Source organism: Scyliorhinus canicula, chromosome 20, assembly GCF_902713615.1.
Source record: "Scyliorhinus canicula chromosome 20, sScyCan1.1, whole genome shotgun sequence".
Lineage (NCBI taxonomy): Eukaryota > Metazoa > Chordata > Chondrichthyes > Carcharhiniformes > Scyliorhinidae > Scyliorhinus > Scyliorhinus canicula.
In genome coordinates, this window is record NC_052165.1 from 82,147,988 (window position 1) to 82,165,687 (window position 17,700).

A 17,700-nucleotide genomic window follows, 5' to 3' on the forward strand; every position below is an offset into this window, starting at 1 on the left:
TTCAGGGAGAGTGAGAGAGTCAGCACCTTCAGGGACAGAGAGAGAGAGTCAGCACCTTCAGGAGAGAGAGAGAGAGAGTCAGCACCTTCAGGGAGAGAGAGAGAGAGTCAGCACCTTCAGGGAGAGAGAGAGAGTCAGCACCTTCCGGAGAGAGAGAGAGTCAGCACCTTCAGGGAGAGAGAGAGAGAGTCAGCACCTTCCGGAGAGAGAGAGAGTCAGCACCTTCAGGGAGAGAGAGAGAGTCAGCACCTTCCGGAGAGAGAGAGAGTCAGCACCTTCAGGGAAGAGAGAGAGAGTCAGCACCTTCAGGAGAGAGAGAGAGTCAGCACCTTCAGGGAGAGAGAGAGAGTCAGCACCTTCAGGAGAGAGAGAGAGTCAGCACCTTCAGGGAGAGAGAGAGAGTCAGCACCTTCAGGGAGAGTGAGAGTGAGAGTCAGCACCTTCAGGGAGAGAGAGAGTGAGTCAGCGCCTTCACGGAGAGAGAGAGGGAGTCAGCACCTTCAGGGAGAGGGAGAGAGAGAGTCAGCACCTTCGGGGAGAGGGAGAGAGAGTCAGCACCTTCAGGGAGAGGGAGAGCGTCAGCACCTTCAGGGAGAGCGAGAGAGAGTCAGCACCCTCGGGGAGTGAGAGTGAGAGTCAGCACCTTCAGGGAGAGAGAGAGTGAGTCAGCGCCTTCACGGAGAGAGAGAGGGAGTCAGCACCTTCAGGGAGAGGGAGAGTCAGCACCTTCAGGAAAGAGAGAGTCAGCACCTTCAGGAGAGAGAGAGAGAAAATCAGTACCTTCAGGGAGAGAGAGAGAGTCAGCACCTTCAGGGAGAGGGAGAGAGAGAGTCAGCACCTTCAGCGAGAGAGAGAGAGAGTCAGCACCTTCAGGAAAGAGAGAGAGAGGGAGTCAGCACCTTCAGTGTGGGAGAGAGAGAGAGAGTCAGCACCTTCAGGAGAGAGAGAGAGTCAGCACCTTCAGGCACACAGAGAGAGAGTCAGCACCTTCAGGAGAGAGAGAGAGTCAGCACCTTCAGTGTGGGAGAGAGAGAGAGAGTCAGCATCTTCAGGCACACAGAGAGAGAGAGAGAGTCATCACTTCCAGGGGAAGCAGTTAGCAAAATAATTCGAATATTATCTGTTGCCTATTGACTGAATGATGATATTTATTGGCACAAGTCAGATGAACAGCATTCATACAGCCTGAGGCGGTGAGTTTGCCTGGATATTTTGCCTACACCTTTGATGAGATATTTGTTGCGATTTGGCACATTAAAGGGAATAAGTCCTTTTGCGAGGTGCAGGATGTGTTACTGCGAGTTCAGAGCAGGGAGCAGAGCCTGGAGTGCGCTGTGCTCTGAAAAAGGATTCTGGGTTGTGGTCGTTTCGATGCCTCTTCGCTGGGACCAGCTGCATAGACTCTCCTCACGTCTTTCCCCTGCCTGGCCCGCACACAGCAGTTAGCCTTGATGTTTCTGAGCGGGTTATAACTGGGAGCAACAGCTGCTGGGCATGTGAATCTCTCCCTGATCAGATAGCCCATCCTTGTGCTGGCCAACATCCCATCTGAAGTTGGCACGATTCTGGTTACCTCCGCATACACGTACTGCACTGTCAGGAGGGTACCTGCAGAATACAAAGGAACATTTGTTAACCTCTGCAGAACGAACTGTGCTTTAAGTCTGAATTTACCTTGTGACTTCTCTTACTAAAGCGTCTGTGTGAAATGCTCGGTCATCAACATCGACAGTGATAACAGCCAAATTCACAGCATGTGGGTGAATGAGACAGTAACTGAATGTGGGCACATTAACCAGACGACCTCCCTGACAGATTCTCATATAGAGATGGTTTATCTCTCGTCACACCTCGCCATCCGTTCTCTCAGCCCGCTCCATTGTCCCTCCAAGTTGCTGGACTGCTCGTCCCACACCCAGTTGTGGATCAGTAGAAATTTGCTCCAATGCGATATTTGGGAGACTGAACCAGTGGCTGGTGTTTCCTCACCCTCTGGGAGTTGTGGGAATGTGGGAGGGGGGAGGGTCAGCCTGGTTTCCTGGTTTTTTCTCACCTCAAACTACTTCACCCAGAGGCAGCCTTGTAGAACTGATGGCAGCCCAGACCACACTGACAGCCAATTAGCTCCTATTTTACAACATCATTGCATGTCCAGCAACTCATGTGGGCTCCTTCCCACTGTGTTCAAAGCACAGCAATTGATGCAAGGGGCTGACCATCGGGAATGGAGACAATTCACCAAAGAGAAGGGATAGGTGGATGTTGAGTCTGGACCAGGGTGTGTATATAGCCTGGGTCACATTGAGGTCCAAAAGGACGAGGGGCAGAATTCTCCGCAAGGCCCGACGCCGTCGTGAAACCTGGAGAGGTTCATGACGGCGTTGGAAGCCTCTCCCGGCCCCCTATTCTCCCCTACCCGGGGGGGATCAGTGGCCATTGCGCATATATAGGGCAGCAGGGTAGCATGGTGGTTAGCATAAATGCTTCACAGCTCCAGGGTCCCAGGTTCGATTCCCGGCTGGGTCACTGTCTGTGTGGAGTCTGCACGTCCTCCCCCTGTGTGCGTGGGTTTCCTCCGGGTGCTCCGGTTTCCTCCCACAGTCCAAAGATGTGCGGGTTAGGTGGATTGGCCATGCTAAATTGCCCGTAGTGTCCTAATAAAAGTAAGGTTAAGGGGGGGGGGGGGGTTGTTGGGTTACAGGTATAGGGTGGATACGTGGGTTTGAGTAGGGTGATCATGGCTCGGCACAACATTGAGGGCCGAAGGGCCTGTTCTGTGCTGTACTGTTCTATGTTCTATGTTCATATATCATCTTCTAAGTGAAGCGGGATAGAGCATTGAGGGAGCAAAGGGTGTCCCTGCACGCGGAAGCATGGTAGCATTGTGGATAGCACAATCGCTTCACAGCTCCAGGGTCCCAGGTTCGATTCCGGCTTGGGTCACTGTCTGTGTGGAGTCTGCACATCCTCCCCGTGTGTGCGTGGGTTTCCTCCGGGTGCTCCGGTTTCCTCCCACAGTCCAAAGATGTGCAGGTGAGGTGGATTAGCCATAATAAATTGCCCTTAGTGTCCAAAATTGCCCTTTGTGTTGAGTGGGGTTACTGGGTTATGGGGATAGGGTGGAGGTGCTGACCTTGGGTAGGATGCTCTTTCCAAGAGCCGGTGCAGACTCAATGGGCCGAATGGCCTACTTCTGCACTGTAAATTCTATATATGTAAATTATGGACCCTTTCTCCAATGTGGGAGATAATGGAGATGCTCAGGAAGTTCGTTTTTTTGTCAGGATATAAGTTAAACTTTGGCACAAGTGAATTCTTACCAATTTTTACAGATGCATCCTATCTGGCTGCATCATAGCCTGGTATGGCAACTGCTCAGCCCAAGACTGTAAGAAATTTCAGAGAATTGTAACACAGCCCAGTCCATCACACGAAACAGCCTCCTATCCATTAACTCTGTCTGCACCTCCCACTGCCTTGGGAAAGCAGGCAGCATAATCAAAGACCCCCCCACCCAGTTATTCTCTCTTCCAACTTCGTCCATCGGGTAGAAAATACAAAAGTCTGAGAACATGCATTAACAGATTCAAAAACAGCTTCTTCCCCACTGTTACCAGACTCCTGAACAACCCCTTATGGACTGAACTGGTCTCACCGTGCATCCTTTCTAGTGAGTAGTATTACACTCCATATGCTTCACCCAATGTCTGTGTCTATGTATTTACATTGTGTATCTATCGTACGTCCCACTTTTTCATGTATGGAACGATCTGTCTGGACTGTACGCAGAACAATATTTTTCACTGTACCTCAGTACACGTGACAATAAACCCAAATTCAATTTCATTTGTTCCCGGTAAATCCTCCGTGGAGCTGATCTGGGGAGGTTACCGTTTCACCTGGCCAAGACTTGTTTCCGGTACCTGGGAATTCGGGTGGCTCATGATTGGGCCTCGCTCCATAAACTGAACGTTGCCAGGTTGGTTGATGGGGCTGAAGGCGGACTAGATGAGGTGGGATGCCCTTCCTTTGAATTTGGCGGGAAGAGTCCAGAGGGTGAAGATGAATATTCTCCCAAGGTTTATGTTTTAGTTTCAGTGCCTCCCAGTCTTTCTTTCCTAGGCTTTCTAGACAGTCGAGGGGTTTGACATTACCTAATCTGCTGGTTATTACTGGGCGGCAAACATTGATAAGGTAAGGGGTTGGTTTAAGGATCCAGACTCTATATGGAGACAGATGGCAGAGGCTTTATGCATTGGATCGAGCTTGAGAGCTCTTGTTACTGTTCATAGAATTTACAGTGCAGAAGGAGGCCATTCGGCCCATCAAGTCTGCACCGGCCCTTGGAAAGAGCACCCTACCCAATTGCACACCTCCACCCTATCATCACAACCCAGCAACCCCACCCAACACTAAGGGCAATTTTGGACACTAAGGGCAATTTAGCATGTCCAATCCACCTAACCTGCACATCTTTCCAGTGAGATGGAAGTCGAGCTCAGTGGTAATAGCATCTATGAGAATTTGGAACCAATTTAGGCTGCATTTTAAATTAGGCACTATGTTGCTGTCGGCCCCGATCTGTAGAAATCTTAGATTTGTACCGTCTGGTCTGAATTCCACATCCACATGGAGAGGGAAGGATTTAGAGAGGTTTTGAGACCTGTTTTTGGAGGGTAGGTTTGCTGGTGTCGAAGAGATTTCAGGGAAGTTCCAGCTTCCAAGAGGGAATGTATTTAGATATTAGCAGGTGCTGGACTTTGTGCTAAGGAGCTTCCTTTATTCACCGGGTGCTGGCGCCTTCGCTTATGGGTAGGATTCAGGCTTTGGATGAGCTAGAGGAGGGAAGGGTCTCAGAGAATTATGGGCAGAAGTTGGCAATGGAGAGGCCCCTTTGGAAGAAGTAAAGGGGAAGTGGGAGGATGAATTGGGGGTGGTCTTGGGAGGGGATTGTGTGTGGAGTAAAGCTCTCCATATAATCAACACCTCTTGTATGAGGTTAAGTTTGATACAGTTTAAGATGATGCATAGGTTGCACTTGACTAAGGGGCCTACGAGCGGGTTCTCCCCAGGGGTGGAGGACAGGTGTCAGAGATGTTCTAGGGAGTCGGTGAACCAATCGCACATGTTTTGGTCTTGCCCCAGGCTTGTTGATTTTTGGGTCTGCTTTTTCGAAACAATGTCAGGGGTTCTAGGTATTAAGGTGGAGCCATGCCTGATGGTGGCCACCTTTGGAGTTTCGGACTTGCTGGAGCTGCAGGAGGGGAAGAAGGCTGAGGTCTTGGCCAGTAGCCCGGAGGCAAGGCTTGCTCAAGTGCCCAATGCCGCCTCAGGCTTTGGCTTGGTTCAGGGACCTGAAGGATTTTCTGCACCTGGAGAAGATTGCGTACTGTGAGAGGATTGGGTTCAATTCAGGGTGGCAGCCGTTCATTACCTTTTTTAAGAAGCTGTTTACTGTCAGCTGTTAGTGGGGAATTGCGGGGGGGGGGGGGAGTTTTGTCTGTTTGGTACAGCTTTCCCTGTGGGTGGGGTGAAGTCCAGGGGGTTAGGAAGGGTTAGTGCAACGTTGGGTTAGGTTTGATGGGTTATGTTGGGGATGTTTTTGCTTTAATAATATCAAGTTCGTTTCACTGGCTTTGAATATTTTGTATTTTACAACAAACATATTTGAATAAAATTATATATATTTTTAAGTAGATTGGTGGATAAACCCTCAATCAGAACACTGGTGCCCAGCAACCTGAGGTGCATGGGGATGAGTGGAGCCTTGGGGGGCGCTGTGGCACCCTTTATTCCTGGACCCCTGCCCAAGCCTTTATTCTATAGTGGCTGGTTTAGCTCACTCGGCTAAATCGCTGGCTTTGAAAGCAGACCAAGCAGGCCAGCAGCACGGTTCGATTTCCGTACCAGCCTCCCCGGACAGGTGCCAGAATGTGGCGACTAGGGGCTTTTCACAGTAACTTAATTGAAGCCTACTTGTGACAATAAGTGATTTTCATTTTTTTTTTTTTTTTTCTACAAATCTACACAAGCCAGGGAGGGGACTGCTTGGGCGTTCCTGAACTGGAGACACCTGTGGAGGGGGGAGAGATTCTAAAATAGTCAGGAGACGGAATTCACCACCATTGTTCAACCGGTTGCTGGGAATGTTTCTGAAATTTGCCAGGTATACCAGGCCTTGAAGCGAACAATAAAGGCACAAACCATTCTGAAGGTCCCACACTTTGATAGTTCGATCGTGCGAGCCAGTGTAGATTTGACGATCATCCTGGGAGAACGCAGCACAGGTCACACCTTGAAAGAACAGGCCCTGATTGGATGAGAAAAACTGGCTGTCAGCATGGGCTCTCGTGAGTGAAATTTCTATCAGTTTCTGCAACAACGATGATCTACAATTGCTGAGCAGGCCAGTAAGGGAAGATCTGAGGCAGTACATAACTCCCACATGGTATGGAGAGAGTACATAACTCCCACATAGTACATGGGATGGATAGGGTACATAACTCCCACACAGTACATGGGATGGATAGGGTACATGGCTCCCACATAGTACATGGTATGGATAGGGTACATAGCTCCCACACAGTACATGGGGTGGATAGGGTACATAGCTCCCACACAGTACATGGGATGGATAGGGTACATGGCTCCCACACAGTACATGGGGTGGATAGGGTACATGGCTCCCACATAGTACATGGGTGGATAGGGTACATAGCTCCCACACAGTACATGGGATGGATAGGGTACATGGCTCCCACATAGTACATGGGTGGATAGGGTACATAGCTCCCACACAGTACATGGGATGTAGGGTACATGGCTCCCACATAGTACATGGTATGGATAGAGTACATGACTCCCACACAGTACATGGGATGGATAGGGTACATGGCTCCCACATATTACATGGAATGGATAGGATACATAACTCCCACATAGTACATGGGATAGATAGAGTACATAACTCCCACACAGTACATGGGATGGATAGGGTACATAGCTCCCACATAGTACATGGGATGGATAGAGTACATAGCTCCCACATAGTACATGGGATGGATAGAGTACATAGCTCCCACGTAGTACATGGGATGGATAGGGTACATAGCTCCCACATAGTACATGGGATGGATAGAGTACATGGCTCCCACATAGTACATGGGTGGATAGGGTACATAGCTCCCACACAGTACATGGGATGAATAGGGTACATAACTCCCACACAGTACATGGGATGGATAGGGTATGTGTCTCCCAAATAGTATATGGATGGATAGGATACATAACTCCCACACAGTACATGGGGTGGATAGGGTACATAGCTCCCACACAGTACATGGGGTGGATAGGGTACATAGCTCCCACATAGTACATGGGATGGATAGAGTACATAGCTCCCACATAGTACATGGGATGGATAGAGTACATAGCTCCCACATAGTACATGGGATGGATAGGGTACATAGCTCCCACATAGTACATGGGATGGATAGAGTACATGGCTCCCACACAGTACATGGGGTGGATAGGGTACATAGCTCCCACACAGTACATGGGATGGATAGGGTACATAGCTCCCACACAGTACATGGGGTGGATAGGGTACATAGCTCCCACACAGTACATGGGATGGATAGGGTACATGGCTCCCACACAGTACATGGGATGGATAGGGTACATAGCTCCCACACAGTACATGGGGTGGATAGGGTACATAGCTCCCACATAGTACATGGGATGGATAGAGTACATAGCTCCCACATAGTACATGGGATGGATAGAGTACATAGCTCCCACATAGTACATGGGATGGATAGGGTACATAGCTCCCACATAGTACATGGGATGGATAGAGTACATGGCTCCCACATAGTACATGGGTGGATAGGGAACATAGCTCCCACACAGTACATGGGATGAATAGGGTACATAACTCCCACACAGTACATGGGATGGATAGGGTATGTGTCTCCCAAATAGTATATGGATGGATAGGATACATAACTCCCACACAGTACATGGGGTGGATAGGGTACATGGCTCCCACACAGTACATGGGGTGGATAGGGTACATAGCTCCCACACAGTACATGGGGTGGATAGGGTACATAGCTCCCACACAGTACATGGGGTGGATAGGGTACATAGCTCCCACACAGTACATTGGATGGATAGGGTACATAGCTCCCACACAGTACATGGGGTGGATAGGGTACATGGCTCCCACACAGTACATGGGGTGGATAGGGTACATGGCTCCCACACAGTACATGGGATGGATACGGAACATGGCTCCCACACAGTACATGGGGTTGATAGGGTACATAGCTCCCACACAGTACATGGGGTGGATAGGGTACATGGCTCCCACACAGTACATGGGGTGGATAGGGTACAGAACTCCCACACAGTACATGGGGTGGATAGGGTACATAGCTCCCACATAGTACATGGGGTGGATAGGGTACATAGCTCCCACACAGTACATGGGGTGGATAGGGTACGTAGCTCCCACATAGTACATGGGGTGGATAGGGTACATAACTCCCACAGTACATGGGTGGATCGGGTACGTGTATCCCAAATAGTACATGGGATGTAGGGTACATGGCTCCCACACAGTACATGGGGTGGATGGGATACATAGATCCCACATAGTACATCGGGTACATAGAGATGTGGGAGCTATGCACCCTATGTTCTCCCGGCTGATTTACCCTCTCCTGTGCACAGCTTGAATGCTGTCTTATCACTGAGCCCCTGTTTCATTGGCTTTCCAGGAAATGTCCCTTGTGTGTACAAAGGGAGTGAGCCCAACCGGACCTTCATTCAATACCCTCAAGCAAAATACAGGCAGCACACTCAGTTACACAAGCACACAATCTCACTTTGCCTGCCACAAAGAATAACTGCAAAAGGGCAGCTCCTAACCTGGGACATCCTGATTCCTCTGAACACATTGCAAACCATTGTAACACCTCAGAGAACTGTTGATCCAATTGGTTCCAATATGAAGCTCACTAGAGTGGATCAACTTGCTTTCACCAGGCCTACGACCGCCTTAACCTTAAAGACCCTTTGGCGAGTTAGCATCACAGTGTATGCTGTGGTTCAGTGGTAGCATTCTCTCCTCCCAGTCAGAAGGTTATGAGTCCAAGTCTGGATTTCCAAACTCACAATCCAGGCCGACATACCCAGTGCTGTACTGAGGGAGTGCTCCACTGCCAGATGTGGTAGAGAATCATTGAATACTTCCAACCCAGAAGGATAATGATCCAGTTCTTGGTTTAACAGCCACAATTGAACATGCCTCGACTGTGCTCTCAGGTAGTGTATTCCAGACCTTAGCCACTCGCAGTGTGACAAGGCCATTCCTCATATTCATTGAATCCCGACAGTGCAGAAGGAGGCCATTCGGCCCATCCTGTCAGCACCAACCCTTCAAAAGTGCACCCTACCTAGGCCCAATCCCCCACCTTATCCCTGTAACCCAACCTTTCGACATTTTAGTGGCAATTTATCATGGCCAATCCACCTAACCTATACATCTTTGGACTGTGGGAGGAAGCCGGAGTACCCGGAGAAAACCCACGCAGACACGGGGAGAACGTGCAGACTCCGCACATAGAGTAACCGGAGGTCGGAATCGAACCCGGGTCCCTGGTGCTGTGAGGCCGCAGTGTGCCACCGTACCACCCCTTTGCCTTTGCTTTGTTTGCATTCAGCTTCAATCTGTGCCCTTTGCTTCTCGATCCTATGCAAATAGGAACGGGTTCTCTCTGCGCTATTCATGATTTTAAACACTTCGATCAAATCTCTTCTCAATCTTTTATTTTCTAAGGAAAACAAACCAAGTTTTGCTAATTCAAACCACATAACTGAATTCCTCATCCCTCATCTCTGGAACCATTCTCTTAAGTCCTTTCTGCACTCCCTCTAAAGCCGTCTTAAAGTTTGGTGTCCAGATGTGGACACAACACTCCAGTTGAGGCACCAGTAACATCATGTTATTGTCACTGGACTAGGCAGCCAAGGTAATGATTTGGGGAACCTGGGTTCGAATCCCACCATGGCAGATGGTGAAATTTGCATGGAATAAAAGCATAATACATAGAAGATGTATCATAGAAGATGAGCAGGAGGAGTCCTTTTGGCCCTTAAAGCCTGCTCTGTCATTCATCACGATCATGGCTGATCATCCAACCCAATAGCCTAATCCTGCTTTCTCCCCATAGCCTTTGATCCCATTCTCCCCAAGTGCTACATCCAGCCGCCTCTTGAATATATTCAAAGTTTTAGCATCACCTACTTCCTGTGGTAATGAATTCCACAGGCTCACCACTCTTTGTGTGAAGAAGTGTCTCCTTATCTCTGTCCGAAATGGTTTATCCTGAACCTCCCTCTTTCTCTGACTCCTTGCGTAGGTTCCCATCCCCCTGGCATTTTAGTTTAAACCCTTCCCAACCGCTCTAGGACATCAGTTCCAGTCCTGCCCAGGTGTAACCTGTCCAGTTTGTACAGGTCCCACCTCCCCCAGAACCGGTCCCAATGTCCCAGAAATCTGAAACCCTCCCCCTGACACCATCTCTTCAGTCACGTATTCATCCTATATATCCTGTCATTTCTACTCTGACTAGCTACTCTGACTAAACCTGGGATTAAAAGACTAGTGATGACCATGAAACCAATGTGGATTGTTGTGAAAACCCATCTGTTCACTAATGTCCATTAGGGAAGGAAATCTGTCATCATTACCTGCTCTGGCCGACATGTGACTCCAGAGCCTCAGCAATGTGGTTGAATCTTAAAATGCCCCCTGAATGGTAATCAAGGATGTGTATAAATGTTGGCCCAGCCAGTGATGCCCATATCGCATGAAAGAACTAAAAAATATATATTACCTGCTTGCTTTTGTACTCCATCCAGTATGCCTTATTATTTGCTTTCTCAACCTGCCATGCCACCTTCAATAATTTGTGCCCCTCCTCGTTCTTCTCCCCAAAATGCATTGCTTCCCACTTATCTCCATTAAACGTCATCTGTCACATATCCGACCAATCCACCAGCCTGCTCATTATCCACTTCAATAAAAGCAAAAAAACGCAGATACTGCCGATCTGAAATAATAACAGGAAATGCTGGAGACGCTCAGCAGCTGTGGCAGCAGTTGTAGAAAGAGAAACAGAGTTAACCTTTCAAGTGCAATATGACTTCATCAGAACTGAAGAGAGGTGGAAACCTGATGGGGTTGATGGAGGGCAGGTGCAACTGATTTGAAAATTAGCGATAGGTTGGAGAGTGATGCGACCATCAATTCACTCGGAGACTCGAGTCGAAGTAAACAGTGCTTTTAATCAGCTTACAACTTTGCTTGCCTGTGACTGGTACATTACTGAAGGCAGTCCCGCAGGTCAGCTGCTCTTATACTTCCTATAAGAGGCGGAGCCCGTACATGCTCCACATCTCCCCCTGTGGGTGAAGCCACATAGATGGAGCCCACAGGGTTAATGGCATGGCATAATGCAACACAGTATACTGGTGAGTTACTAGTGCGTATACATTCACCACAGAGAGCAGGAGAGATTCAATGACAAATATGTCATGGAACATAAGACAAAGTCAGTTGTAATCATTGTGATGAATATAGGAATATTTTATGTATAGTATATTGTGTGTCTGTTGCAGCAAAGTTATTAAAATAGGTTAGGTTAAAGTACCAGATTATATGTCTGCTAAAGTTGTTATTAAGGGGTTAACAGGTTTGCAGGCTGTGATGTCATTTAGGGGAGGGGCTGGATCTGTTTTTGGTTTTTTTTCAGCCCTCCCCTGTGTCCGTTTTTAGTTTCTTTTTTTTTAAAGAGTTCTGCTTTGGATTCTGAGGAAAGGAGGTGTGTTTCTCAGACTGACGTCCGGCAGTTTCTCTCTGAAGGACTTTAGGAATAACTCTGTAAGCCACAGAGTGTTAACTTTATTAAGAATGGGCATTTGCTGAATTGAAATTTGAGAAGTAGATGGGGAAGTAAGCTCAAAGACAGAACTTGATTCTTTTTTAGAACTTTTAACAGTTAATTGAAAAGTTGTGTTCTCCCTCGGATGTTAGTGGGGATAAATAATGTAACAATGTAAACAATTTAATAAGTTTATTCTAAAAGATCCCTGGTTGTCGGTGGAATCACTCCTAAAGAAAAGTATCCTTTCCTCCTCACAGTTTACCAATTGGAAATTTGTTTGGGTCTCGTTGGGTTTCCTAATATAAATTGGGGTCTGGTCCGGGTACAGTAACGTCATAGTATTCAGCTTTGAGGACCGCATTGGGAGCAGCAAATACAGGAGACTAAATTGAAAGAAGTAGAAGTAAATCGCTGCTTCATTCAGGAGTATTTGAATCTTTGGACAGTGAGAAGGGAGGAGGTAAAGGGTGTTACACCTCCTGTGAATGCATGGGAAGGTGCCATGGGAAGGGGATGAGGTGTTGGGGGTGATAGACGAGTGGATCAGGGTGTCACGGATGGAACACGGTCTCTTTGGGATGTTGCCAGGGGAGGTGAGGGGAAGATGTGTTTCATGGCGTCAGCATGCTGGAGTTGGCAGAATGATGATCCTTTGAATTCGAAGGCTGGTGCGGTAGAAAGTGAAGTTTTTGAAATTTGGCGCCCTCTACACCATGTCTAGGTCATTAATATAGATGAAGATAAGCAGTGATCCTAATAACCCCTGCAAAACCACACATATACATTCCTCCAGTTCAACAATCTGTCACAACAACTCTCTCTTTCCTGTCACACAGCCATTGCCCTATCAATGCTGCCATTATACCTTCTACTCCATGAACTTCACCTTTCCTGATGTGGCACTTTATCAAACATCTTTTGGGGGTCCACTTACAGCATAGATAGATAGAACAGTACAGCACAGAACAGGCCCTTCGGCCCTCGATGTTGTGCCGAGCAATGATCACCCTACTCAAACCCACGTATCCACCCTATACCCGTAGCCCAACAACTCCCCCTTAACCTTACTTTTTAGGACACTACGGGCAATTTAGCATGGCCAATCCACCTAACCCGCACATCTTTGGACTGTGGGAGGAAACCGGAGCACCCGGAGGAAACCCACGCACACACGGGATGTGCAGACTCCGCACAGACAGTGACCCAGTCGGGAACCGAACCTCGGACCCTGGAGCTGTGAAGCATTGATGCTAACCACTATGCTACCGTGCTGCCCTTAAAAATGACATTACTCTCATCAACCATCTCTGTTACCTCATCAAAACTCAATCAAGCTAGTTCAGCCTGATTTGTCTTTAATTATCCTTGAAGGGTTTCCTTAATCTGTAATTATCCAAGTGACTTAATTTTTATCAGATTGTTGTACCCTGACACGAGCAGCATCATTGTGGATGGGACGAGAAAAACTTTCAGTTCTGCCCATGGTGATGCCTGCTGGTGTGCGGGCCTGGGAATCCCACCCAATATCTCTGTAGGTTTCCCAAACTGATTGACCAATAGTTGCTTCACCTTGCACCCTTTCTGAACGAAGTTGTAAGATTCGCAATTCCCCAGTTCTCTGGCACCACTCTGTGTACCTAAGGCGGATTTGGCACCACCTACAGAACCTAAGGAGGATTTGGCACCACCCTCTGTATCTACAGTGGGCTGGGCACTACATCCTGTATCAAAGGATGGTTTGACACCACCCCCAGTTCCTAAGGATGGTTTGACACCACCCCCAGTTCCTAAGGATGGTTTGGCACCACCCCCAGTTCCTAAGGAAGATTTGGCACCACCCCCTGTACATCCTGTGGGTTTGGCATTACCTTTGACACAGAGTCTTCCAGACTCAAAACGTTAGCTCCCGTCTCTCCCCACAGATGCTGTCAGACCTGCTGAGATAGTCCAGTATTTTCTAGTTTAGTTTCAGATTCTAGCATCCGCAGGAATTTGCCTTTAACTATGTGGTGCAGGTTGTTTCACTTCCCTTTCCACAGATCTAGAATGCATTCTCTGTTTCAGGTGAGGGAAGCAGATTCAGTAGTAACTTTCAAAGGATAAATACTTTGGAAGAAAAGATTTCATAGAATTTACAGTGCAGAAGGAGGCCATTCGGCCCATCGAGTCTGCACCGGCTCTTTGAAAGAGCACCCTACCAAAGCCCACACCTCCACCCTATCCCCACAACCCAGCAACCCCACCCAACACTAGGGGCAATTTTGGACACTAAGGGCAATTTATCATGGCCAATCCACCTAACCTGCCCATCTTTGGACTGTGGGAGGAAACCGGAGCACCCGGAGGAAACCCACACAGACACGCGGAGGATGTGCAGACTCCGCACAGACAGTGACCCAAGCCGGGAATCAAACCTGGGACCCTGGAGCTGTGAAGCAATTGTACTAACTACTGTGCTACCGTGCTGCCCGTAAGGCTGGGTGAAGGGTGGATGGAGGGGGGGGGGGAAGGATAATTGGACGATTCTTCCAAAGGGAAACACAGGCGCAATGGGACAAATGGACTCCTTTTACACTGTGAGTTTAAAGTTGGGCATGAGCCATTTTGTCTCTTACCTTGTATGACATCTCATAGTCCCACCTCCGCTCAGAGAGATTCCATATCCTCTGGATTGGCCCCTGGCATCCACTTAAGGCATACAGTTCATTGTGACTGGTTTCCAGGCAGGTAACTCTGCAGTCATGAGGCTCCAGGACAGTTGCCGGTACGTTAGCAGCAGTGTACAGGTACAGCTCCCCAGTGTCCACACCGAGAAGTACCCTGCAGTCCGAAAGGACGGCCAAACTGGACGAGGCAAACCGAGGCGGAGTAGAAAATGTGACCAGGACCTCGCCCAACACTGTGTCGGCCCCCGCACTGTGCAGTCCGTACACGACAACGGAGCTGCTGTACACCGCCGCCAGCTGCTCCTCACTTCTGCTAACGGCAACACACTGCACAGCTTCCCCTTGCCCAGGCGGGAGTTGGCACCCCAGCCTCTGCCACGTTCCCATGTCGAAGACCAACAACGAGCCGGACCTCAGGCCACAGACGAGTAACTTCTTCAGCTGAACGACCGTCAGGCAGAAGATTCTGGAGTCAGTGGTGAGAGTCTGGAGCATTACACCTATATCGAGACAGTTCAGAGTTAATCCACCGTTCCCAAACATTCCAATTCTATATGACTAATTTTGCAGTCCTTCACGGACACTACTCCATTATTTTGGTATTCTTGCCAGAAGAGATCAGTTGGATTTTGATTCTCTGGCCCATCTGAATGTTGCTGATTGCCCAGCTCAGGCATTGAGCATCAGCTGGGCAGGGACATGGGTGGGAAGAGAAGCAACTTAACCCCACCAACTGATGAATGGCAGCAACAAGGTTAGCCCGGGATGAACATAGAACATAGAAAAATACAGCACAGAACAGGCCCTTCGGCGCACTATGTTGTGCTGAACCTTTGTCCTAGATTAATCATAGATTATCATAGAATTTACAGTACAGAAAGAGGCCATTCGGCCCATCGAGTCTGCACCGGCTCTTGGAAAGAGCACCTTACCCAAGGTCAACACCTCCACCCTATCCCCATAACCCAGTAACCCCACCCAACACTAAGGGCAATTTTGGACACTAAGGGCAATTTATCATGGCCAATCCACCTAACAAGGATTCCCTGGATGGTGGGGGAATGGGGCTAGCAGAGCCCACAACTTTCCCTGTGGTACCCATTCTGCTCTGTAGCTATAGTGAAACAAAACCACTCTCGTCACTATATATGAGGACCCTGGTCACTTTGTAGAACCCCCTCAATTAAACCCCGCCCCCCCACACACACTCAAAGTTATGAGTTTGAAGTTAAGGGGCGGGATTCTCCGACACCCGCCGGGTTGGAGAATCACGCGGGGCTGGCGTCCATACTGCCCCCGCCGTGGCCCGAATTCTCCGCCACCCGAGATTTAGCGGGGGCGGGAATCGCGCTGCGCTGGCCGGCGTGCTCCCCGCGGCGATTCTCCGGCCCGCGATGGGTCGAAGTCCCGCCGCTGACAAGCCTCTCCCGCCGGTGTGGATTAAACCACCTACCTTACCGGCGGGATTGGCGGCGCGGGCGGGCGCCGGGTGCCCCCACGGTGGCCTGGCCCGCGATCGGGGCCCAACGAGATCCCCTCCCCTGCGCATGCGCTGGAATGACTCCGGCGCATGCGCGGATTTACGCCGGCTGGCGAAGTCCTTTCGGCCCCGGCTGGCGTGGCGCCAAAGGCCGTTCACGCCAGCCGGCGGAGCGGGAACCACTCCGGCACAGGTCTAGCCCCTCAATGTGAGGGCTTGGCCCCTAAAGGTGTGGAGACTTCTGCACCTTTTGGGCGGCCCGACACAGGAGTGGTTCACGCCACTCCGACACGCCGGGACCCCCCACCCCGCTGGGTAGGGGAGATAACCGGCCACGATTTTAGAGGGAAGGGCAGTGGTATAATGATATTGTCACTGGATTAGTAATCCAGGTAGCCAGGTTCAAATTCCACAACTACAGATGGTGAAATTTGAATTCAATGAACATCTGGAATTAAAAGTCTAATGATGACCATGAAACCATTATTGATTTTTGTAAGAACTGGTTCACCAATGTCCTTGCGGGAAGGAAATCTGCCATCCTTACCAGATCTGCCCTACATGGGACTCCAAATCCACAGCAACGTGGTTGACTTTCAACTTCCCCCTCCAGGGCAATTAGGGATGGGCAAGAAATACTGGCCCAACCAGCGACACTCACATTCCATGAACAAATAATACGCTTTACAGAGAATGGGGGTGAGGTCAGGGGATGGGTGGGAATGTGTGGGCTGGGCATCACACTATTTTATGTGAGCCCACCCCCCTCTTCCTCACTGAAAACTGATCGAGCGGGAGCTTGTAAAATGCAGCATTATCTACGGAGAGAAAGCCCTGCTTTTGTAAAAATCCAGCCAGGTTTCTCTTGTGGCTAAGGCACGTGTTCAAATTGGATGGGTTGCTACTGACAGAGCCGTAACCAACACAACCCACCCCCCACCACCACCACAGCCCCCACCACCACTGCCCCCACCATCACCACCACCGCCACTGCCCCCACCATCACCACCACCACCACTGCCCCCACCATCACCACCACCACTGCCCCCATCACCACCGCCACCCCCCCCCACCCCCCCCACCCCCCTCCACCACCACTGCCCCCATCACCACCACCCCCATCACCACCACCACTGCCCCCATCACCATCACCGCCACCACTGCCCCCACCCCCCCACCCCCCCATCACCACCACTGCCCCCACCATCACCATCACCACCACCACTGCCCCCAACCACCCCACCACCACCACCACCATCACCACCACTGCCCCACCACCATCACCACCACCACCATCACCACCACCACTGCCCCCACCATCACCACCACCACCACTGCCCCCACCACCACCACTGCCCCCACCATCACCACCACCACTGCCCCCACCATCACCACCACCACCACTGCCCCCACCATCACCACCACCACTGCCCCCGCCCCCCCACCACCACCACTGCCCCCACCATCACCACCACCGCCACTGCCCCCACCATCACCACCATCACCACTGCCCCCACCATCACCACCACCGCCACTGCCCCCACCATCACCACCACCACTGCCCCCGCCCCCCCCACCACCACCACTGCCCCCACCATCA

At 50.0% G+C, this 17,700-nt stretch overlaps 1 protein-coding gene across 1 annotated transcript in view; it reads right to left on the reverse strand.

Moving 5' to 3' along the window:
• Positions 1 to 1,130: 1,130 nt before the first annotated feature.
• nwd1 (NACHT and WD repeat domain containing 1) overlaps positions 1,131 to 17,700 on the reverse strand; it is a 103,314-nt gene continuing 86,744 nt past the window's right edge. Inside the window, exons 17-19 of the mRNA XM_038780314.1 lie at positions 14,570 to 15,120; positions 6,205 to 6,310; positions 1,131 to 1,608 (exon numbers count right to left, since the gene is read on the reverse strand). Coding sequence (XP_038636242.1) covers positions 1,304 to 1,608; positions 6,205 to 6,310; positions 14,570 to 15,120 — 962 coding nt within the window. The 3' untranslated portion in view covers positions 1,131 to 1,303. The remainder of the gene's footprint in view (positions 1,609 to 6,204; positions 6,311 to 14,569; positions 15,121 to 17,700) is intronic.